At 36.7% G+C, this 23459-nt stretch overlaps 1 protein-coding gene across 4 annotated transcripts in view; it reads left to right on the forward strand.

Annotated features, from left to right (window-relative positions):
• Positions 1 to 23459, forward strand: part of LOC123677412 — a 350465-nt gene that overhangs the window by 60851 nt on the left and 266155 nt on the right. The window contains exon 1 of one of the 4 annotated variants that reach the window (XM_045613912.1): positions 12942 to 12966. The exons of the other annotated variants lie outside the window; for them this stretch is intronic. Coding sequence (XP_045469868.1) covers positions 12957 to 12966 — 10 coding nt within the window. The 5' untranslated portion in view covers positions 12942 to 12956. Of the gene's footprint in view, positions 1 to 12941; positions 12967 to 23459 lie in introns of those variants that run through there. 4 annotated transcript variants of the gene reach the window in all.

Genomic DNA, 23459 nt, shown 5'->3' on the forward strand with positions numbered 1-23459 from the left:
CGAAACAGACGAGATTACAGACGAAATAAAGTTTTTCGATAGAAATGCTCGGACAGGTCAATTTCTGTTTCGAGGGGGACAACTTCAGATGTAGGTTACGGACGCATAGCGCTTCAACCCTTGCTGCTACAACCCCCACCCCCAATTTTTCAATAGGGAAGATGGGGTGAGTGATACCTCAATTTAAAGGCATTTTTATACAGATTTCAGCACAGTAATTGTTTTTTCATTTTATGCATTAGTTCTCGAAATATTCATGCGTTAGTTAGTTAGGAAGAAAGCCACAGTCATGGTTGTTTTGAAGCTCAAAATGTCGATTTTTCACAAAACACTACAAGTGCTATGAAAACACCACTTCATTTTCAAATACTTAGTTAAGAATATTTCGAGAACTAATGCATAAAATGAAAAAACAATTACTGTGCTGAAATCAGTATAAAAATACCTTTCAAATGAGGTATCACTCACCCCATCTTCCCTATTCAAAATTTGGGGGTGAGGGTTGTAGTAGCAAGGGTTGAAGCGCTATGCGTCCGTAACCTACATCTTAAGTTGTCCCCCTCGAAACAGAAATCGACCTGTCCGAGCATTTCTATCGAAAAACTTCATTTCGTCTGTAATCTCGTCTGTTTCGTTTTCAAATGGCCACCCTGTATTTTCCTACGGAGATTGAAACCTGGAACTGTCTCTGAAGGATCAACGATTAGACTCTGGTTGAAAACATTACAAGAACTCTATTCCGAACGCCAAATTTCATTGTCGCTTTCAAGAGACTGAGGGAAAGTATTCATCCATGAAGGATAGGTTTGCATGCCTTTGATTTGGAAATTCTAGTTTCTGGGAGGTAAGATTCAATTGGAAATAAGTTCGGGTAGAAATGAAATTTTTCACAAGATGTATTGACTGAGACCTGCCTACGAATATGAGGAGAATCTAAAGGTGTAGATCAATAAAATAAAATAAGGTGTAGATCTAATAGTTCCACTGATAATTCTCATAGAAACGTTAAGCTGTGAATCAATTTTATGGACTATTGAATCAAACAGAACAGTATTCAATAGCAGAAGTATACGAAGAGTGCTGGCATCAGCCCCTATGAAGAATCAGCTAATAAATGAATTAGGGATAAGGTAACAGGAATGTCACCAGTATAAATTGAAAAGTATGGTAGACAAAACCGATCCTTGCGTTAGTCCATTATTCAACGTTTTGAAACTACTACTTTTGTCATTAACAAAAACACGAAGATTCCTTTCAGATAACATGAATGAAGAAGCGCCCAAATGGCTCAAAATTAAATTCTGATCCAGACTGATAAAATCAAATACCTTCAATTTATATACCTACTACCTTCACGAGACTCACCAGAGATTCGCAGCTTCAATCAATCAATACTCCTTAAACCTCACCACTGTTTTCCCAAACAGTTCGAAGCGTGTTTGGGATTCCGAACGTGCAAATAAGTGCTGCAATCAAATCTCAACAGCGCGCCAACACATCCTGTTCGTTCCCACACAATTTGCAAGTTGGCGACAAAGTTACACCGTGGAGTGCAGAGAGCAATATGGTCTCGAGGCGAGAACAGAGTTTTCGGAGTTCGTTACACCTGTTTATAGCCCACCAAATTTAATTAAAAGTGTCCCGGAATAAGCACTCCTCAACATTAACTAGTCTGTATCCGGAACTCTAGGAATTGTGTATTATCTCTCGCTCTGGCGGAACTTGGCCGCTGTCCTAATCGCTGGATGTTTTGGAGAGCACGATTCTGTGATTTCGTCGTTGCGGAAATTGTATGAGATGTGTAGGGTGTTCCTCTGGCTGCGTTGTGGTTGGAGTGTTTTTTTTTCTGTTGTTCATTTTATTAGCATTTTACATCTTAGGATGTTTGTTCCAGCGAAATACTGGGTTGCCAAATGGCTGTAATTTTCGAAATTTGAGTTGAGAATATAATTATAATGTTCGCGTTCGACTCACGTGAGAATCCTAGCTTTAGCTATCACTGATGTGAAATCAGGAGCATTTGAGTGCTCCACTTGTACTCTAGAATATGATGTAACTGTATATACAGGGTGGCCATTTGAAAACGAAACAGACGAGATTACAGACGAAATAAAGTTTTTCGATAGAAATGCTCGGACAGGTCGATTTCTGTTTCGAGGGGGACAACTTAAGATGTAGGTTACGGACGCATAGCGCTTCAACCCTTGCTGCTACAACCCCCACCCCTAATTTTTGAATAGGGAAGATGGGGTGAGTGATACCTCAATTTAAAGGTATTTTTATACTGATTTCAGCACAGTAATTGTTTTTTCATTTTATGCATTAGTTCTCGAAATATTCATGCGTTAGTTAGTTAGGAAGGAAGCCACAGTCATGGTTGTTTTGAAGCTCAAAATGTCGATTCTTCACTAAACACTACAAGTGCCATGAAAACACCACTTCATTTTCAAATACTTAGTTAAGAATATTTCGAGAATTAATGCATTAAATGAAAAAACAATTACTGTGCTGAAATCAGTATAAAAATACCTTTCAAATCACTCACCCCATCTTACCTATTCAAAATTTGGGGGTGAGGGTTGTAGTAGTAAGGGTTGAAGCGCTATGCGTCCGTAACCTACATCTTAAGTTGTCCCCCTCGAAACAGAAATCGACCTGTCCGAGCATTTCTATCGAAAAACTTTATTTCGTCTGTGATCTCGTCTGTTATGTTTTCAAATGGCCACCCTGTATGTGGTTTCCATAGGTTGCAATTTGCACATGAAAGACGAGTGTCTACAGCACGAAATTTTTGGAGGAGCTTGGAATTGTTATTCTCCATTCAGACGCAAAATATCAATTCAATATGATATGTTGTCACTGGGTTTTTCCATGATCTTTCTGAATTTTCTATGATTCTGATAACACTACCAACGCCTAATTTCGCAGGAATATTGACATTGTTATTCTTTATTTACGTAAAAAATGGTTTTGTGGTCACGGAAATATAGTGATTTTTTCCGAAATTTTCATTTTTTCACTCTTAATAGACAAATTTGAATGCAAAATGTTCATTTTTCTTGATTTGGCGTCTATCGAAAGGGGAAAAATCGAACTAAGCATGGTTTTATATATATACATTATCATTTCCAGAAGTGTGATGAATGACATTTTGTTTATAGTATATCACGTAAATCTAAGTTTTCTTAGCATGTCAAATTAATTGCGTAATTGTATCATTGATTTGAAGGTTCATGCGAAATTGTACGGAAAAATTATATGATGACGAATTTGAACGAGGGCACAAAATCTTCTGACCTAAGTTCTTCAAGTTTTTTTTTTTCATAGCACCTTCCTTTTACAAGATATTGAACTCAAAGATATTCCAATTAAAGTTTTCATCATGTGCTAAGCTAATTTTGAATGCAAATCTGCAAGGGTGATATTTGTTCTGGGATACTATTTTCTTATTTCCTTCGTACCTTTTTTCAGTGAACCACTGGTTCTTTAGAAAAAAGTAAAATGAAACTTTGGTCCAGGACTACACTTTTTGATATCTTGTAGTTTTGTCGTATTTGCTACCGATATGCTTTTTCGAAAAAAAAATTCAAATAATTCTCTAGTAATCCTCAGGAAAATCCAAATCATTATAATGATAAGCTCTGTGAATGAATCAATTGTGAGTTTTGGTACCTATTTACCCAATCTGTAGGGAAGATTGATAAATATTCGATAAACTGGTTTAATCATCATAAAAAAGTAAGACTATAAGACATACCCTGTATCTTGCAAATGCACCGTTTGCGAGCTCATATTGATAGGACATTTAAAAAAAATTATTTGAGGAATCTCACATTTCCCTTTGTCTCTCCAATTCAGGAACATCGTCTCGAGTTCAGTTCTCAAATGGATCGAGATCTGGGAATAACAGAGGACATGTTATTGGATTAATCAATAAGCTTTTTTCATTTTCATTATATTTACAGAGAACTAATTCACTAAATTGTAATACAAATTTTTCAACGATCTTCTCACTATGAAAAACCCAATACAGAAATAAAAACTATAACCACGTTCACCTTGATTTTATTTTAGTTTCGAATATAGGTCATCGTTGCAAAAGCGAGGTCTATGTGCAACATTAAAAACGATTGATGAAAATCCCTGGAGTGTAATAAGATCAGTTCTCCATGCGATAACGATTGATAGCTCACACCATTACCGTTGCGGTATCTCAGAATCTCCTTAGAACTTCACCGTTTGGTTTGGTTTTGAATGTGGAATAAACATGTTCTTAACACTGTCTATAACTATGCATCTTCATTTGATCAAACGAAATATTCCATAATTGTGGTTCTCGCGCCGGTGAAAATTTCTTTTCATCATTTTGAATGAGAATTATTCCAAACACACTATACAGGGTGGCCATTTGAAAACGAAACAGACGAGATTACAGACGAAATAAAGTTTTTCGATAGAAATGCTCGGACAGGTCGATTTCTGTTTCGAGGGGGACAACTTAAGATGTAGGTTACGGACGCATAGCGCTTCAACCCTTGCTACTACAACCCTCACCCCCAAATTTTGAATAGGGAAGATGGGGTGAGTGATACCTCATTTGAAAGGTATTTTTATACTGATTTCAGCACAGCAATTGTTTTTTCATTTTATGCATTAGTTCTCGAAATATTCTTAACTAAGTATTTGAAAATGAAGTGGTGTTTTCATGGCACTTGTAGTGTTTTGTGAAAAATCGACATTTTTCCTTCCTAACTAACGCATGAATATTTCGAGAACTAATGCATAAAATGAAAAAACAATTACTGTGCTGAAATCAGTATAAAAATACCTTTAAATTGAGGTATCATTCACCCCATCTTCCCTATTCAAAAATTGGGGGTTCTAGCAGCAAGGGTTGAAGCGCTATGCGTCCGTAACCTACATCTTAAGTTGTCTCCCTCGAGACAGAAATCGACCTGTCCGAGCATTTCTATCGAAAAACTTTATTTCGTCTGTAATCTCGTCTGTTTCGTTTTCAAATGACCACCCTGTATATTTTAGATACTGGATTTGTCGATTCCAATGGAACTTCATTTCGACAGCACTAGGTATTTTTCTGAAATATAAAGAAATCCATTTGACTTTCTTGTCAAAGATGGAACCACCAACAATGAATATTACATAAAGTTATTTTATCGGTTGAGTACAGATATGAAAAGCTAATTCTCCAGATCTGGCTTGCAGTGATCACTGGCTTCTTGCAGACCTCACAAGAATGCTTCAAGGAAAGAAATTTGGTTCTAATGAAGAAGTGACTGTCGAGGTTGAAGCCTTTTTTGAAAGCAAAGACGAATATTTATGCAGAAAATACATTGAAAAGAGGGTCATTGAAGTACAAGTACACATCACTTTTGAAGGTAAATATGTTGACGAATAGTACTCGAAATTTCAAGAAAAAATATGTGTTTACTTATAAGGCCTGGGACTTATCGAATAAGGTGTTATAAAACTTACACGTTACCCTTGTTTCTAATCGTTACTTGCACCGACAAGACCACCAAAAAAAATTCCTCAATTAACAAAGTTTGAATCTAAAGTTTCACTCAGAAATTAGCACCGAGAACTACCCAGTAGGTCCAACGCTCCATTGAAATCCTCAAGGGACATATGCACAAAAACCTCCTACATAAACTTCAACAATATCCAGCATAACTCATCCTGCCTCAACAGTAAATGCAAAAAACCCACACGTATTCTACTGGTCTGACATCTAGCGACTTCATACTTGCAACTAATTTATGGTTATGCCTCTTGCGGAACAGCTCGCGGTTACAGTTCTCACAAAGCTACATGTGTTCAGCTCACCGAGGTACTCCCTTTTTTCTCCTTCCTTCATTAATTGAAATTTCAAAGACGTCGCAAAACCGGAAGTGAACCATATGTCTAGCCAATGAGGAATAGCAACAGGTTACCGCGAGAGTTCAACTGCACTTGTTGCAGCAAAACTGGAGGGAAATGGATTATTCTCTTTCGTATATATGCCAATATGGAACAGCGAGGAACATGATCATCTTCGACTTGGAAATTGATGCTTAGTCATGTTGATGGTTTATATATGTATTTCGGAACATTGGTTGAACTTGGTACTATACGGTTTATTGAGTGTATCAACAGGGAATGTAATATGAATATCAAATTTTATATACGTTCTAGCTTTGCTCGTTGTGCAGAAATACGATTCTACAAAAAATATATATTCAAGATCATGAGTTATTCGAATTTTTTCATCTGTCGAATCTTGACCAGAGAATATGAAGATTTAATTAAACGAATAGAATTGGTCTCCTATCTGAGGTACAGGGTGTTTTACTTCTACATTTAGGAACTATTTGTGCCCCGTTGATTTAAAGTAATAGGGGTGCTTTAGAACTTTAAATAATAACATAGGGGCATACAATTTTGCTTCCGCCGTTTTTTTTGAGTCTTTCTTGTAAAAAACTGGTTATACTTTTACGATTCAAAGTATTGGTTATCGCTGGTCACTACTTTTTCCCATCTTTCGGGCAGCGTAGGAATCAAGAGTTGAAAAAACTGGTCATCTTTTGAAGCGATCCACGAATCGATCCCATTTTTTACTTCTTCATAAGACCGGGAGTGTTGGTCAGCCAGGCTGTGACGATTGATCGAAAATTTCAACGTTTCCAAGTATGTCATGACCACTTTCGCACCATGGAGTCGAGCATTTTCATGCTGTAAAATCGCTTTATTATGTCTCTCGTTGTATGACGACCGTTTGTCTTTCAATGCTCGGCTCAAACGCATTAATTGCGTTCCATAAAAATCCCCTGTGATTGTTTAAGTCGGTTTGAAGAACTCATAATACTCTACGCCCTGGTGGTACACCAAATACTGAGCATGACCTTGGAACCGTGAATATTCGGTTTAGCAGTCGAAGTGGAAGCATTGCCGGGATATCCCTATGATTTTCTGCGCTTGGGATTATCGTAATGAACCAATTTTTCGTCTCTAGTCCCAATGCGATGCAAAAATCCTTTCCGTCTTTGCCTTCTAAGCAGTTGGTCACAAGCAAACAAACACCGTTCAACATCTCTCGGCTTCAACTCGTACGGCACCCAATTTATTTGTTTCTGAATCATTCCCATGACCTTCAGGCGTTTATTAAATGGCTTGTTGGTTCACTCCTAATTATCCTGCCAATTCTTGTTGCGTTTGACAAAAGTCTTAATCAAGTAATGCCTCCAATTTTGCATCTTCGAAAACCTTCTCTCTTTCACCGCTATGTTGGTCTTCGACGTCAAAATCGCCGTTCTTGACGCGTTGAAACCACTCTCGGCACGTTCTTTCACTAATAGCGGCCTCACCATAGGTATTTGAGTGTATTCGATAAGCCTCAGCCACAGATTTCTTCATATTGAAGGAGTCCAATTTTTCACTTTTTCCAATAAATCTGGCCGTATGGAGTCAATTGTAGCTTTAAGGTTTCAAGAGTTGCTGGTTTGTTGGCATAAACCAATAACAGCGGCATTATTCTCTTCCTTACGCACATTTCCTTGTCTTGTTGATGGTTTTAAATCGAGAAGAGTAAAATTATTGCGAAAACGATCAATAACTGCAAGAATTGCCTTGATCAATTGACCGATCATATTGATTGTAAAATGGATAGAGTGCTCTATGAACTTCATGTTGTTAATGCGATAATGCTAAAGTGACATTCTGCCGGATAGGTATTACGTGTTTTTTTTATATAATCATGGTTCACGAATAGTTTTTTTTATGTGAATTTCCACAATCTGGAAGCAGCGTTCTGTCGTTGAACGATTCATGATGAATTGCCAGACCTTAATGAGCAATTTGGCATCTAAACTTCTGATGCAACAAAAGAATACTTGTTATAATGATAACGAAGAATAACGGATAGCTGACCGAAGGTCTTGCAAAAGTCAAGATGAAGAGATATTATCTAATTCTTCCCTTTAGTTTTCTCTGGATCTTGACTTTCACCAGTCCAATATGTTGTCTGATAAAACGAAATATTTTCCGGTTAAAAGAAACACAAAAAGAAATTTGAAATTCAAATTTTATTATTAATTCAATTTTACGGTTACTACACCCAAGTCAAAACCATCCTGTGAACCTCCCCTCGGGGATCTACCCCAGACCCAATAAAGCACCTCCATAAAACTTCAACGAAACACAAAAGGGGGGACCTAGAAACACGTCTCAATCCACGCACTCTCTTCCATAAACACCTTCACTTTCGTCGAAGTGTCCTCAAAATTCTTTCCCTTCATACAGATGCTATATCACGTGCCTTTCGTGCCATTGGAAATGACATTATTGTATTTTTAGGCGGCACGAACAGGACGGCCAGAATCCGATGCAGAAATTGTGTCGGATGTGGATAATATCGACGAACCAGTTACCCAGAACTGGGTCAACTTGATCGAAAGGTCGGAGCACGGGTGAGGTGCTTTTGTGGATATAAATAATGTGTGAAGGCGGGAGGTCACGTTGTTGATAATGCTACAGTGACATTCTGCCGGATAGCTGTTACGTGTTGTGACGTGACATAATCACGGTTATACCGTTATTTTTTTGTTTTTAAGGAAAGTAGGGATGTCAGATCCATAGTCTCCTCCCTATTCTTGGTCTTGAATTGTTAAGGTGATATGTCTAAAGACAAGGGCGTAGAAATGGGGAATACCGCCCAAAATTTCCGAAATAAAAAATTCCAGAATTATCTCAAAGATGAAGAACGGAAATTCTTCCATAAAATCAAACAATATTCTTTTTCCTTTTCTTTAAAATCGACACGGCAACAAGAAATCGAACCCTTTCAGAGTTTATGAGTTCATTATCGCTTTCAAGATGAGTACTTTTATTGCACTACGAGCACGTCTATGTCCGAGGTTTATTATTTTCCTTCATCTATCCGCTTTGTGGGCGTCGCCCCTTATTTGCTAATCTTAGATTTTTGCATTCGTCATCGGTATACACTTACCCGTTGTTTTCGGTTTTTTTTTAACATTTTCAATACTGTAGTTAACAAAGAACTGAACTGAGTAATTCGCATCGAAAAATTTTCTGGGCTGTGTTATACAATTTATTCAAAATATTATATATTCAAATTGCAATGTATTTGTGCAGATATCAGTTTTGAATTGATCATATCTAAAAGGTGTTCCTAAATTGGAGGTACAAATGAAAATGACAGATTTCTCGGAACATTTCAAGAAAAAAAGTCCTATAACATGAATTCCAAAAGATTAGTTTTTGAGATGCCGGTATTGAAGTTTTTTCTCATAGCACCTTTCCTTCACATACATATTCATCTTGTGGTACGCTTATTTTGTATGCAAATCTACAGGAAGATATTTTGTTTGAAAGGGTACCCGCTTCTTTCCTCCAGAACTGTTTTTTGATGATGCACTGGTATTTTAGAAAAATGTGAAAAGAAACTCTGGTCTAGTACTACACTTCTTCGAGAAAAAAAATTCGAATGGACCTGTAGTAATCCTCAAGAGAATTTAAATTATTATAAGCATCCAGTTAGTAAGCTGTGACGAATAAATCAACTTTATGTTTTGGTACTTCTTTGCCCATTCTGCCCATTATCTCCCCAAGAAAAAAAAGATCTATGCCCTTGTGGCAGATGTTGGTCTTGAATTGTTTAGGTGATAATATGTCTTATGATAATTGAAACATGAAGAAAGCACTGACGAGAGGTCTGGTGTTTGTAAGCGCTCGTTCATTCATTCGCCAATTGCGTGCTTTGAGATCACGCCGCTGTACATTGCAGCATTTTTCTCAGCACTTTCCATGGTTAAAGCCTTCTTGTGAATTAACGGGGCTCCACTTAAAGCCTTTGACTAATTATCAGAGGAACAGCTGTTTTAGTGTCGAGGTTTCTTGAGCTGATGCTATATCAATTTGATGACCTGAATTTACCTAAGAGCTCAAGTTTTTAAGGTAAACAATTTTAGAGCAATATAACTTACATTATTTCAACTCATATTCGTAAGTGTAGTTAACACAAGTAGATCTGCCATCATGTGCATGTCCCATCTTCCTTGGTAGTGGTCCTCCATAATTTTAATTTCTTGGTGAAATCTTTCACCTTGTTCCTCAATCATGTCTCCTGAATTTTCTGGAAAACGGTCTATGTGGCTGTGTATTTTAATACTCATATTGCAACCTAAGGATTTGAAACTATTGAGCATCTTATTAACCATTTCAACATAGTTTTGAGCATTATGTTTGCCTAGAAAATTCTACAACTGCTACAAGTATGTCCAAGCCTCTCGTTCAACTTGATTCATTGAAGGATTATGAAGGAAGAATCCTTAATTAATTGTCCTATTCGTGGGCCGTCAAATATCCTTGCTTTGAGTTTTTCTGTGATTAACTGATGCATTTTACCCCTATATATGCAAAACATGAGCCATTCTTATCAAGAGCTTTCACAAATTGTTTCATTAAGTCCAACTTTATATGTAACGGAGGAAGTATGATTTTTTTCTCATACTTACCCGAGTTAAGGGATTAAAAAGGTCAGTCCAAGGGCAATGGTTCCACTATTTATAGATTCAGATTATTACAATTACAGACTGACAATAAAACCATAGTACCTACATTAATGAATATAGAATAATTTTAGAACACTCAGAAATCGGGAGCCAATAGAAAACGAGACTATTCGTGTCGCCACTGTGTTTTATTGAGTCACTGTAGTGAAAATTATAATGTGTTCAATACTCAGGCAATAAGTTATGAATTCTGAGAGTATTGATGATGATTTGGATCGATGAAGATTTACACAGTTGGAAATCATTAAGAACTTTCCGTATTATTTCTCGAATATTTTTTAAGTATAATGTCGTATATTGTAACAGAATCTCATCAAATATTCTTACGGCAAAACAATCAGATAAGGATATGTTTTGTTGTCTCTCCAACACTTCCTATAGGTCATAGAGTAAATAAGAAGATTTTATGATATGCTCATATCCTAATAGCATGCCATAGGTCATTGCTCTTTGCATGACCCCTACCTCATACATTCTACATATATGTACACATATTGTGCGGAGGATCCAGTATCGGACCTCCATCCAAACGTTAGTTGAATAATGCAATGGTTCTTGATATCTGGTAACAACATCGATGAAAAGCCCTTTTTTGACATTTATATTTCATGTTGTCCTACTTTCGTCCGCCACATTGATTTCTGTAGGCAGGGCAAATGCTGCATTACTTTTTAGAGGTGCTGTCGAGTGGATATGACGGACATATCCTTTAAAAAATTCATGGTGGGGAAGTACATCGTTATTTCCGGAATGAGGTCATGAAGGAAATTTCAGTTGACAGTTTTGTAGAAATTTTCATCGGACGAAATTGTGAGTTTTAGGAATTGGTATTCACAGAAACTGAAATAACAGAAATAACTTTTTTCTGAACGTCAATTCTCTCATTTCAGTAATCAAGTAGAAATTCTTCTGCTTGAATCATAGAGTAATAAACATAGATAGAGGAAGTATTTGCAATTTTTACATGTCCCCAACATAGTTAGATTACGTTGTCGGATTGTGATATATTTTCAAATCTAGAATTTCACTATAGCATTATGAATGTATATTATATTGAATGAAATATATTTATTTGAGTGATTCCCGATCAAATATGGAAATATATATTTTTCCTAATTGTCGAATTCATAATAAGCAGGATATTTCTTATTTTCTTGATCTATCTGCTAAAATCCAAGGTTTGGCAACTTTTATTATTTGCTCTCCTAGTGTCATCGGTTGTTGCACGTCGTTTGGCCCTCTTAAAGTTTGTTTTCTGAATTTCTGATTCATTTAGGTATTTATTTCAATATATTTTGAGTTAATATGAAACATTGATTCACTGTGGGATATAAGAAATGCGTTCTTTGTGGAGAAACTCGCAAATTGAGTGAAATATCCTATCATGTCAAATGTCATAGTTCATGTTGGGGACAAAATTTGCTTACTTTGCTCCCTCTGTCTATGTTTATTACTCTGAGTTGATACCTTATATATTATTTTGAAGTGACAAAAAGTGACTTAAGGAAATCAAACTCTAACATTATGAACTGACATTATAAGATATAAATAAGAAAATATAGTTCACATCTTGAAACTTTGAAAAAACATAAAGCAGCAGCCGCACGTAAAGACAAACATGACGATGAAACTCGATAGATTGATGTCCAAATTTATTCAGTAACATCTTGGCTGTTTTTACCGAGTATAGGCCAACTCCGAAACTAACTCTAAGAGAAATTTCCCCCTCTAGTGCCCAATTTACATTTTCGCGAACTGAAAAATTCAACCACTTGAAACTATTTCATTTGAATACAAATGGCTGACGGATAATCTGTCTAGACTCCCCTCTTGTTCGTAGTGTGAAACTACATTCATCACACCCCGTTTCAAGTAGCTTGCACGAATTTTCCCCTAAATTTGAATACTGCATTATGTAAATTGCTACCACTACTTTTTCTTGTCTGGTCCATTTGAGTCGCTGGAGAGAGCGTATGCAATTTTTTAGATGAGAGGACGAATGGATATTCCGATTCATGGTGTTTTTTTCGAAGGTCGGGTGACATCTTGACTTATGCCCTGTTCTGATGACGTATTGTGGATGAAAAAGATTGGATTCAGGGTTGAATGGAATAATTCGGAAAATCTTGGAGTGAAATGGAGCGAATGTTGTTAGGATTTGGCTAGATACAGTTGGGAAAGAAACTTTCACTGATTTTTTTTTGTGAAAAAAGCTGTGTGTACTAAATTTTTGTACAGATTACCAAACATCATCTTTAAAAAGAAATATTGTTGTAAACACAAGAAATTGAATTGATTGAAAGTTGAAAATTAATTCTGTTTCTTTATTTTCAGGTGAGTTGTGTCAATCATTCATTACTTGAAGGATGAATGGTCACCAGTAAGTATTTACTTTGGAATAATTATTCAATGATTTGCTTTTGGAGCAGAGAAATTACGTCGTTCATTAAAACCTCGAAGTAGTCCTAGTACAGTTATTGTTCTGGAAATAAATTTTCAACGTTTCCTTTCTCTCCTCCAACGTGTAAACCATTTTGTAATTTTTATTAAGAACTGATAAAACGCACCTTTAATAATTTTGCAATACAGAATACTGAAACGAAATATTCTGAAAGCAATAATCTCTTTGCGTATTGCCTACACCTGGCAGTGCAGATTCTGATGAGCGTGAAGAGAAAAAAGTCATTTAAAACTTTTTAATCACCTTATTGTTTGTTTTTGCTTTGTTTTGGAACCAAAAATAATCACCTTCTTAATGCTGCATGCAATTTAATGGTGAGAAATTTGAAAATTTATTGTAAATTTTTACTAATACTGTTCGATAAGAAATTTTCTCTCAATAGAAATTATACGATCGATTAGAACATCTTCGTTTTATTCAGTTTTATCGGCACCTACCATTATTACATAAAAACACCCTATAACTTTGTGAATATACACTTTTTAGAACACAAACTGCAGGTTCATGCAAATTTGAAGCCATTTGTATGTAACTACCCACTTTTCCTATCCAAACTGCTGATGGGGTTGCAACCCCCTCCAGGGAGTTGCTAGTAGCTTTGTATCCCAGAGCATGTCCCCCTTTCATCAAAAATCGTCCTGTCTCAGTGTTTTCACTAATTCTTATTCGTTGTTGAGTTATTGAGGGTCGACACTTTTAAATAAGACATCCTGTAGATTCGATATGGATGAATATTCGCCATGTGATATGTAATAACGATTCGAAGCTTGGTATGGAATTGTGAAAATGTATTTAGCATGAAGCAATGAACGTTTTTAAGCTCCTGACTTCCTTATTTTTTTCTGCAAATCTTGCAGTTTTAGATTCTAATAGGGATACTTGCCTATTGAACCACAAAGAATTCCATATCGATACAAGGGATTCACCAAAGCTCCAAAATCCCCACATTCTTTCTGCCTACGCAGGTTGTATTGTTCCACCATAAAAGATGCTTCAGATCAGTCCAGTCATCCACAAGAAAACCCAAGAAATGAGAAAAACAAAAACGTCCACCTACGCGGAAACCACTAATACCCCTCCTTCCCCTCAGGCCTCCGAAATATTCAAATATATCCCCACCATCTACCCCCTTCCGGGCCCTTTTTCGAATAATAATAACCTCGAATAAAGGCCGGCCCATAGCGTAAAGCAATCTCGAAATGGCGATTCCATTCCAGATATGTTGCGCTCCGATGAAGTGTTCGCCCCTTCCAGTTATTAGCCTTTGAACTTTTCCGCTGTCCGAGGCCTCCTTCGACCTGCTGCAACGGCTGGTTCTTTTGAACCCGCCGCCACTTCAAAGCCATTATATTCCTTCCCTTGTTTAATAAGCGAAATCGGGACGTCGTCGGAATCATTTTCTTCTTGGCGGAAAATTCGCCAGAGATACGGCTGGAAAATGGAAAATTGGGTTCGCCCCGGCTCATTTACACCTCAATGGACGATCCGGCAAAGAAGGAGCAGCCCAGGTGATATTTTCATGGATAACGGATTGGATATTAGGAGGAAATTGGGGCAGCTAATCGATAAGGCTCGGATATTGGAGATTTAATGAGTTTACAGCCGTGTTTCGGAGGTTATATGAGGTTCTTTCGGGACCGGGGTATACAGTGTGTTCCTGAATACAGGGTGTTATGGAATTCTTTGCATATTCGCTACAGATTGGGTAAATAAAAACCAAAACTTTGAAACTAATTCATTAATCACAGCTTACTTACTGGATCTTTATATATATTTCGATTTTTCTGAGGATTAATAGAGAATTAAATCTTAGAGTTCTTTCTCATTCATAAGGTGATCAGAAAGATACAATAGAGAATATCTCTCCCCTTCTCTAATTAGTGTGCAGATACCATTGCGAAGGCATACAACTTAGAGAATAAGAAAAGGAAGAAGAAATTCACAGTGTGCAATATCTTCTATATTCGAGGATCCGAACCGGATCTCAAGTTTCTAGGTCTTTGCGTTCGAAAGTTATTCTGTTCTCGGACGGACAGAATCAAATTTAAGTTCGATAAAATTACAGACATAGATGAAACATAATAAAGATTAACAATGAAAAGTAGGTATCACTTAGTTTTTAGTGTACAAATAAAAAAAACCAGAAATGTTGAAGTTGCGAAGAGCCCATCTCAATTCCAGGAAAATAACAATTTCATCCTCGAACTAATTCAAATCTCATTTTACAAATAACAACCATATTACTTGGATGCATTACATCAAATGAATATGCAGTAGGGAAACGAATCTGTAAGTAAAACAAATAGTGCAATAAGGCACATACCTACATGTTGTGTACTTCTTGATAAAACAAAGAAACCGCTGTTTCTAGTTACACGGTAGACAAAGCATGATGAAATGCATTTGTGATAAGCTAAATATAGGTATGGGACTGGCAATAACTGAAGAGCATAAGATAATTTCGATGTTCTTGCAGTGGAATAGAATGAAATTGTTTTCAGTCTCTCAATATTGAATGAGTTCTTATTGAACAGTTATTCCTACTAGTGAAATAGTTAAAATTCTTACAATAAGTGAAATATAGAAATAATCTTTGCTCGAAAGATTTATAATATATTTTTTGGAAACTTATGTTTGGTTAATTTTCGAAGTAGACTTGACAATATACCTCTTTAAAAGTATATTCCAAATTATTCTCTAGTGTTATCAATGTATTCATTTTTCGTTCGATCGATTAAAATAAAGGGATGACTCTACACCTGCCGAATATGCTCTCGCCAACGGACACAACATCTCATCCTCAAAGACAGAAATTCTATTGGATATCAAGAGCTACTACCCGGGAATGAATATGGAAGCCATCGAAATATACATAAATTCAAATAATACCAACAGAAGAGAAGAAACACCAATAGTTCATAGCGCCTAGTTACAAAGAAGAACTATAAATACTGCATCAGGACACAATCGACATTCATATGGGGGAAATCCATACAATCTACCACCTCGAAACCTCTGAAGACGCTTACCGCAGTAGTTAGTGGAACTTCAGGGGAAAAATCAACTAGACAAATGTTGAAAGCTTGGATCTTCAAATTCGGTTGAAAAATCCAGCCGTGAACGGTTTCGGCATTACATTAAATCCTTTTAAGATTTATATTCGAAAGATTTCTCAAAATCTATCATTCTGTAATAATGATAATAACATACTCTTTCGGTATAATTCCATAGAGTAGAACAGATATAGAAAACCTGCAACGCAAAATGAGACCCTTGATGACAGAAGCACACAAGCACCATCCAAAAAGTAGCATTGAGAGGACAACACTGCCGAGGCAAAGGTCTGCTAGACATGGAATATGTTCGTCGGCGAATAAAATGCCTAAGAACATACTTCAGACAAATCAGGCACGTCAGAGTTCTACAAAATATTGTGTAAAGCAGACGAAATAACACCTTTTTAACTGCACAAAGAGCAATTGTCACACAACCACCAGACAATCCACGAAAAACTGCAAAGATGGAGAGAAAAGCCCCTACATGGACGACATTTAAACGAGGTGAACCACTGGAACCAGGATCATACAGGACATTGAAGCATCGAACTATTGGCTCACATCTGGTGCGATGTACCCAAAAACAGTAGGTTTTCTTCTAGCCAACCAAGATCAAGTGAATTCAACGAGAAATTACTACAAGCATATCATCAAGGACCGAACTATTACTGACGATCGATGCCGATATGGGTATCCAACGAATGAGACAATCCAACATATCACGGGAGAATATCAAATGTTTGCAGGAAATGAATATAAAGAGAGACACGATGCAGTAGGAAAGATACTACACTGAGAATTAGCAACCAAATTAGAAATAATTCATTCTGAAAGCCATTCTACAAGTACCAACCGGAGACTATTCTGGCAAACGAACGCTATAAACTGTACTGGGATCGTACAGTTTTGACTAACACAACAAACCAGATATACTACTAGTCGATAAACATCAAAAGACAGCAATACTCATCGACGTATAAACTGTACTGGGATCGTACAGTTTTGACTAACACAACAAACCAGATATACTACTAGTCGATAAACATCAAAAGACAGCAATACTCATCGACGTAGCAATATCAAATGACAACAATATGCGTCAAAGGGCGGTCGAGAAAATTTCAAAATATAGGGACCTTGACTTTCAGATGAAGCGGCAGTGGGGAATGATACCAACGAGAACTATTCCAATTAAATTCCATCTCAACAACAGAAATAGTACCCAAAAATCTCAAGAGGAACATCAAGCAACTAGGACTTAGTGAGTATATATGTAATATAATGCAAAAAGCTGTTCTTTTAGGTAATGCAAGGTCGGTAAGAAAATTCCTAGGAGGCGACAAACAGGTCCAAGGATTGCGTGTAAGAGGACCAGAAGTTCGACGAGAACCAAAGGAACCACAAAGACCAGACACGACCGAGCTCTACCCTTCTATTATTTTAAATATCTGGGATTGAGTGAATGATCCTCATAGCGGGGAGTGAAAAGCCGACGGCGAGGAGATTTTTCTTTCCTACGCGAAGAGTTGAAGCCGGGGATAATAATAATATTCTGTAATAGTTACAACTGGGTAAAACGAACAACTAAACCAGAAGAAGCCCGATCAAAGTACACACATACATAAAATCCGCGAATCGCCGTCTTTCACTCTCTCCTCGACGTAAATCTCGAAACGCGCGAACTTCTCAATTACACCCATCCGCATAGATCTCCTTTGATCCCTCTCATTCCCGCCCCCCTACACACACGACGTCAGAACGTTCTCGTAGATTTTTTACGAGGAATGCACTCTAGCGCGACATCGAAAAATGGTCGGGGTGCCCCCAAAGGGCGCCTTTTTACGGCGCGAGACCGCCAGTGGTAGTCGACGCGACCTCCCACCCCGCATAAGCAGATGCCGAAATATACTCCGCATCGAGCTCCGTATATACGAGCCGAGGCGCCTTCGATAGCGTGTATTGATTCGACCCGGCGACTGCCGGAACATTCTCGCTTTGCCATCTCGAGGCGGAGTTCTCGGGTCGCCGTCGAAGATCGCGCGTTTGAAGTCGGACGTAATTGGGATAGTTTTGGTAATCAGCTGAGGAATTTATGTAGTCGTTGGGAGGATCGTAGTGGGCAACTTTCGCTTTATAGCGACTTTATTTGTTCGTTCTGGCGGGGCTGAAGAAGCCTGTGCGATTTCTTTATTCGCATATTTTATCGACGTTGATCCGATTGGGGTTCCCGGAAAGATACAAAGAGGCAGTGAGAAGTCCGGAGATGAGATGGGATAGTCGTAAATATTGTTGTTCAGGAAGTTTTGGGGAAGCTAACCACATTCTGAAGGAATCTGGTTTTTTTAGATCATGTTGATTTGTGTTTTTATATCGGGCGGTTTTTGCTTTCATGCTATAAGATGTTTTCTACTCGCCTGTCAAATTTTCAGAAGGTTATACTACTAGTCCAGTAGACAAATACAAAATAGTTGGGTCTGCTGGAAAAAATTCCGAACTTAATGAAACTTCTACAGGTTGTTCGGGGATGTTGTGGAATGATTCTGTCAAGTTACCCAACACGAGGACCCTGTGGTAACTTAGGGAGGGCCGAAGAACCTCAAAATTTCTGGACTTTTTTCAGTTTTTTGCTCATAACCTTCAAACTAAGTAGTTTTCGAACAAAACAATCATTCTTAAAGTTGTAGATCATAGATATAGTCGATCAAATGTATAGTCCAGTAGTCAAAGCAAAAAAAGTGGGGTCTGTTGGAAAAAAATCCGAACTTGATGAAAATTTTACAGATTGTTTGGGGGTGTTGTGGGATGACTCTGTCGAGTTATCCAACACGAGGACCCTGTGCTAACTTCATGAGGGCCGAAGAACCCCAACATTTTCGGACTTTTTTCGGGTTATATAAAATCATTATTTTCAATTAATTCTTAGATGGTATTTATTGATTTTACCCAGTTGATCTGATTATTAAGATTCAAAATAATTATGGGTTGATAGCAATTGACAGTAAGGTGATATCATTGAAATATCTACATAAACATAAACATAGGCTTTCAGTCAAAGCTACCTCATCCCTCCACCTCCCTATGTTCAATATGTCGATATTGATGAGTAATTACTATAATTACCATAGTATAACTGGTAATTGTTAGTAAGAGGGTCAAACCCTTTGTTTTTTGTCAATTTTCGACATTTTGGGAAAATTCGTCTGATGATATTGGGTTTATGAGAAAGACTGTGAATACAAAATTGTAGAGAATTTAATGGTCTATATCTACAACTTTGAAAATGAACGTTCTGGTCGAAAACTACTTAATTAAGAAGTTATGACAGAAAAAAAAGCTTTTAATTTTATAAATATTTAATTTGAATCAGCTTCTTGTGTTTTCTAAACCGATTCTTCTAGGCCTTTGTGAGACCTCTAAGAAGCTCAGAGAATGTAGAAGAATCCATTGTATTCTACAGGGTGTTCCTAAATTCATCCGACCAAATTCAGGAGGTGAATGCTCGTATGAAATTAAGATATGCCTTTCCTATAAAAAAATTTCCTCAGCCCAACCCTTTCCGAGATATCATTAAAGAAGCGAAAGATCAGAATACGATATAAGCGTATTTTATTGTTTGAATTTTATTCGAAAAGGTAGACAATGAAGTGTGATTTCAACATTCAATGATCGTATACGTTATAATTCAATATGTTTGATATTTCTACTGAAAATAAACAATATGCAAATTTGTTCAAATATGCTAATGTAATTATGAGAGTCCATATTAATTAAATTTATAATGACTAAAGTGTCTTGATATTTTCTAAATCACTTTTGCCATTAAAACGAAGCCAGAAGGTTTCTGGTTGGACAAGGTCTGCCGAGTCAACTAATATTGAGATAAATAATCGAGTTATATGGCAACAATAAATTATTTCATGAATTATTTGCTATTCTGCAATATCCAATTCATAACTGCGTAGTGCTGGAGAGCCGAACAGCATTAGGAAAACCACATAAGCGAATTCCGCAGAGAGGCTATTAGAAGATTATTAAATTTCAAGCTGAGGTTCATTCAGATAACGAATTCCCCCAAAATTATAGAGGAAGTTTCTGAATTGGAGGTACAAACGGAAATGAGAGATTCCTCGTACCTTTTTAACAAAAAAGTCCTCTAAACATAAGCCCGCAAACGCTTTGTTTTCAAGATACAGGGTGTAAAAGTTTTATTTTCTCATAGCAGCTTTCCTTCACAAATTATTCAACTCGACTCTGGCACAGATATTCCTAAATTAAAATGCAAATCTACAGGGTGATATTTTTTCTGGAAAAGTGTCCGCTTCTTCCCTCAAAACCTTTTTTTTAGTGTACCACTGGTAGTTTAGAAAAATGTGAAAAAACTTCGGTTCAGTACTACACTTTTTGGTTTCTTGTATCTGTTACCGATTCTGAAAGGAAAATCTCCAACAATTCCCTAGTACTCTTCAGAAAGATCAAAATTATTAAAAAGATCCATTCGTTAGCTGTGATGAATAATAGTATATTATTCAACGAGCGGTAATGTAGGTCATAACTCACGCAGATGAAGTTGTAATTCATCAATTGAGTTATGACCATTACCGCAAGTTGAATAATATTATACTTTATCTACGACTATAACAATAAATACTAAAATACAAGAATAGAGGAAGAACTTTATTGAAAAACTCTAGAAGTCACCTATAAACGTCAAAATTATCAAAGTGACGTTCCCCCCCTCAATAACAATAATGGAATGTTCCTTTTCGGCCAACCAAATGGAAGCACAGATCCATCTTTTCCTATAATTCATTCATTCATTCATTGTATATAATAATATAAATAATATATTATAGGGAGTTATAGTACTGAGTTATTATAACTCACGCTGTTTGTTAATATGTAGTACTATTAATTTCTCAAAAGCAGTTGAATAATGAATATATAATTCAATAGGAGTAGATAAATTAATTATAAGTTTAGGTACTTATTAACCCAGTCTGTAGCAACGATTAATAAACATTCGATAAAATAGTGTAATCACCACAAAAAAGTAGAAACACCCTGTATCTCGATAACAAAGCTTTTGCGGGCTCACGTTTATAGGAGTTTTTTTACGATAATCCAAAGAACCTCTCATTTTCTTTTGTATGTACCTCCAATTTAGGATCACCCATACTCAAAACTTTCGATATGTCTCAAAAAATATTTCTACTGGAAATTCAATTATTTCCGACAAAATCCTGGCTTTTACTACTATAAATATATTAAATTCATCGTATTTCCAAGTTACCCGGAAATACACTAGCAATCTGGATCCCACCTATAGTCATTAGTCAAGCTCACCGATGATAAGTGCTCAAAATAGCTCCAATATCGTTGACTAATGCAGCTAATTATTATGAATGGTATGATCACAACAATTTGTGGCTCATCTGCGGTTTCGACGTTGGCGAATGTTAGTCTGGTCGATTTCGGTGATGAATCATCGTTTGATTGATGACTGGTGCATTGCTGCAATTCTTTAACTCGGGCGTGCATAGAATTTTTAGAGGTATGTTCGAACGACAGATTAAAAAATGATTTATCTGCGAAGTGAATGAAAACTTCATTGAGAGGAGTTAAAACCGTTTCAGCTATCAGTTCATATACTTCATATATAGTATACTTCATTTTAGGCTGGGGACCATCGATTTAAAAAGAGAAGTAGAGTGAAGACCTTGTTTATTATTTTTTTTTGGAATGGAAAAAAAGAATTAGATGAACTTTTAATGGAAAATAAATATATGCATTATTCAACATTCCGAAATTTATGAATTTTCAAATGAAAATGTTATTCAAAAAGTCTTGTCGAAGGCTGTAAATGCGTGTTTACTAAAATTAAAAATAAAGACGTAAAAACGTATTTGGAATTCTTGCATGTGGTGCATTTATAATAAGCTGAATATTCATCATTTTCTGTAACTACCTGCTGAAATCCAAGGTTTGGCAACTTTTGCTCTCGTAGTGTCATCGGATGTTTCACGTCGTTTGTCGCGCTTGACGTTCGTTTTCTGAATTTTTGATATATTTAGGTATTTATTTCAATATATTTTGGGTTGATATGAAACGTTGATTCACTATGGGACATTAGAAGTGCGTTCTCTGTAGAGAAACTCGCGAATTGAGTGAAATATCGTATCACTGATATTTTTACATTTCCGCTGGCTTCATGTCAAATTTGATAGTTCAGATTGAGGACAAAAGTTGCTTACTGAAAATGACATATGCTCCCTCTATCTATGTGTATTACTCTGAGATCATGATAAATTACCGAATAGTTACAGCTGAAACAGTTCAAAAATGAAACACTCTTTGTCTTTATATTTTTATTATAAATTGCTATAGAACTCGTTTCGTTACATCGCAACTTCCTAAATAACTGACTCAAAAATTTGAATACCTACTGGTAATTGAAAGTTCGAGGGTACAAAACCATTTTTTATAACTCTTGTTAATTCATTAGGCCTCTAATTGAATGAACTTCCAGTTCAACTTAAGACCTTTATTTGGTGTATACAAAGTCTACATACAGGGTGTTTCTAAATTAATGTGACAAAATTCAGGAGGTGAATGCTCGTATGAAAATAAGATATGTCTTTCCACAGCCCAACCCTTTCCTGGATACCACCCTTGAAAACGAACGGATTTTCCACAGAATTAGAAAAAAGTCATTTTCTCACACTTGTGGGAAGCTAAAAAGCTCCCGACTGGATCCCCCATTTTTTCGAAAATATGTCTCTCAGCCACATTCGAAAGATCTCTCTAAGACGATTCACCCAAAACCCCCCAAAATATGTCATTAACGTGTTCTGTCACTCGTGAACGACAGAACAGGTCCGCTCCTCCCCCCTCTACGTAATTGAATAAATTTCGCGGAGTGTTCCGGAGGCAGCGAAAATTTTTCCATCGACGCCGACGTCCTCAATCTGAATTATCGTCCTCTCCTCCGGAAGACTCCTAGAAGGGGAAGAGGGACGTTATCTTAAATCGAATAAATCAAAACTGAAATTAACGGCTCAAGTAAGTGAGTCGGTAAAATGTAATTTAAAGTTATTACGTTGCCGGAGTCGGCTGGCGTTCCAAGAACCCTTTCGATTTCGATAGACTGGATCTGGAAATAGAGTTACGGAATTTCCTCGGCATAGTTTATGGGGGCCACACTGGCTGGAGTTGTTGCACCAAAGAAAATAATCGTTCGGAGCGTTGGTATTGTAAATGAGACGTTTTGGCGGTTGTTGGAGAAGCGTTGATGGGTTTCATCTGGATAGTTTCGTTTGGAACAAAAAATGAAAGTGAGAAAAACTATACGACTCAAGT

The sequence above is a fragment of the Harmonia axyridis genome, chromosome 4, assembly GCF_914767665.1.
Source record: "Harmonia axyridis chromosome 4, icHarAxyr1.1, whole genome shotgun sequence".
NCBI classification, from domain to species: domain Eukaryota; kingdom Metazoa; phylum Arthropoda; class Insecta; order Coleoptera; family Coccinellidae; genus Harmonia; species Harmonia axyridis.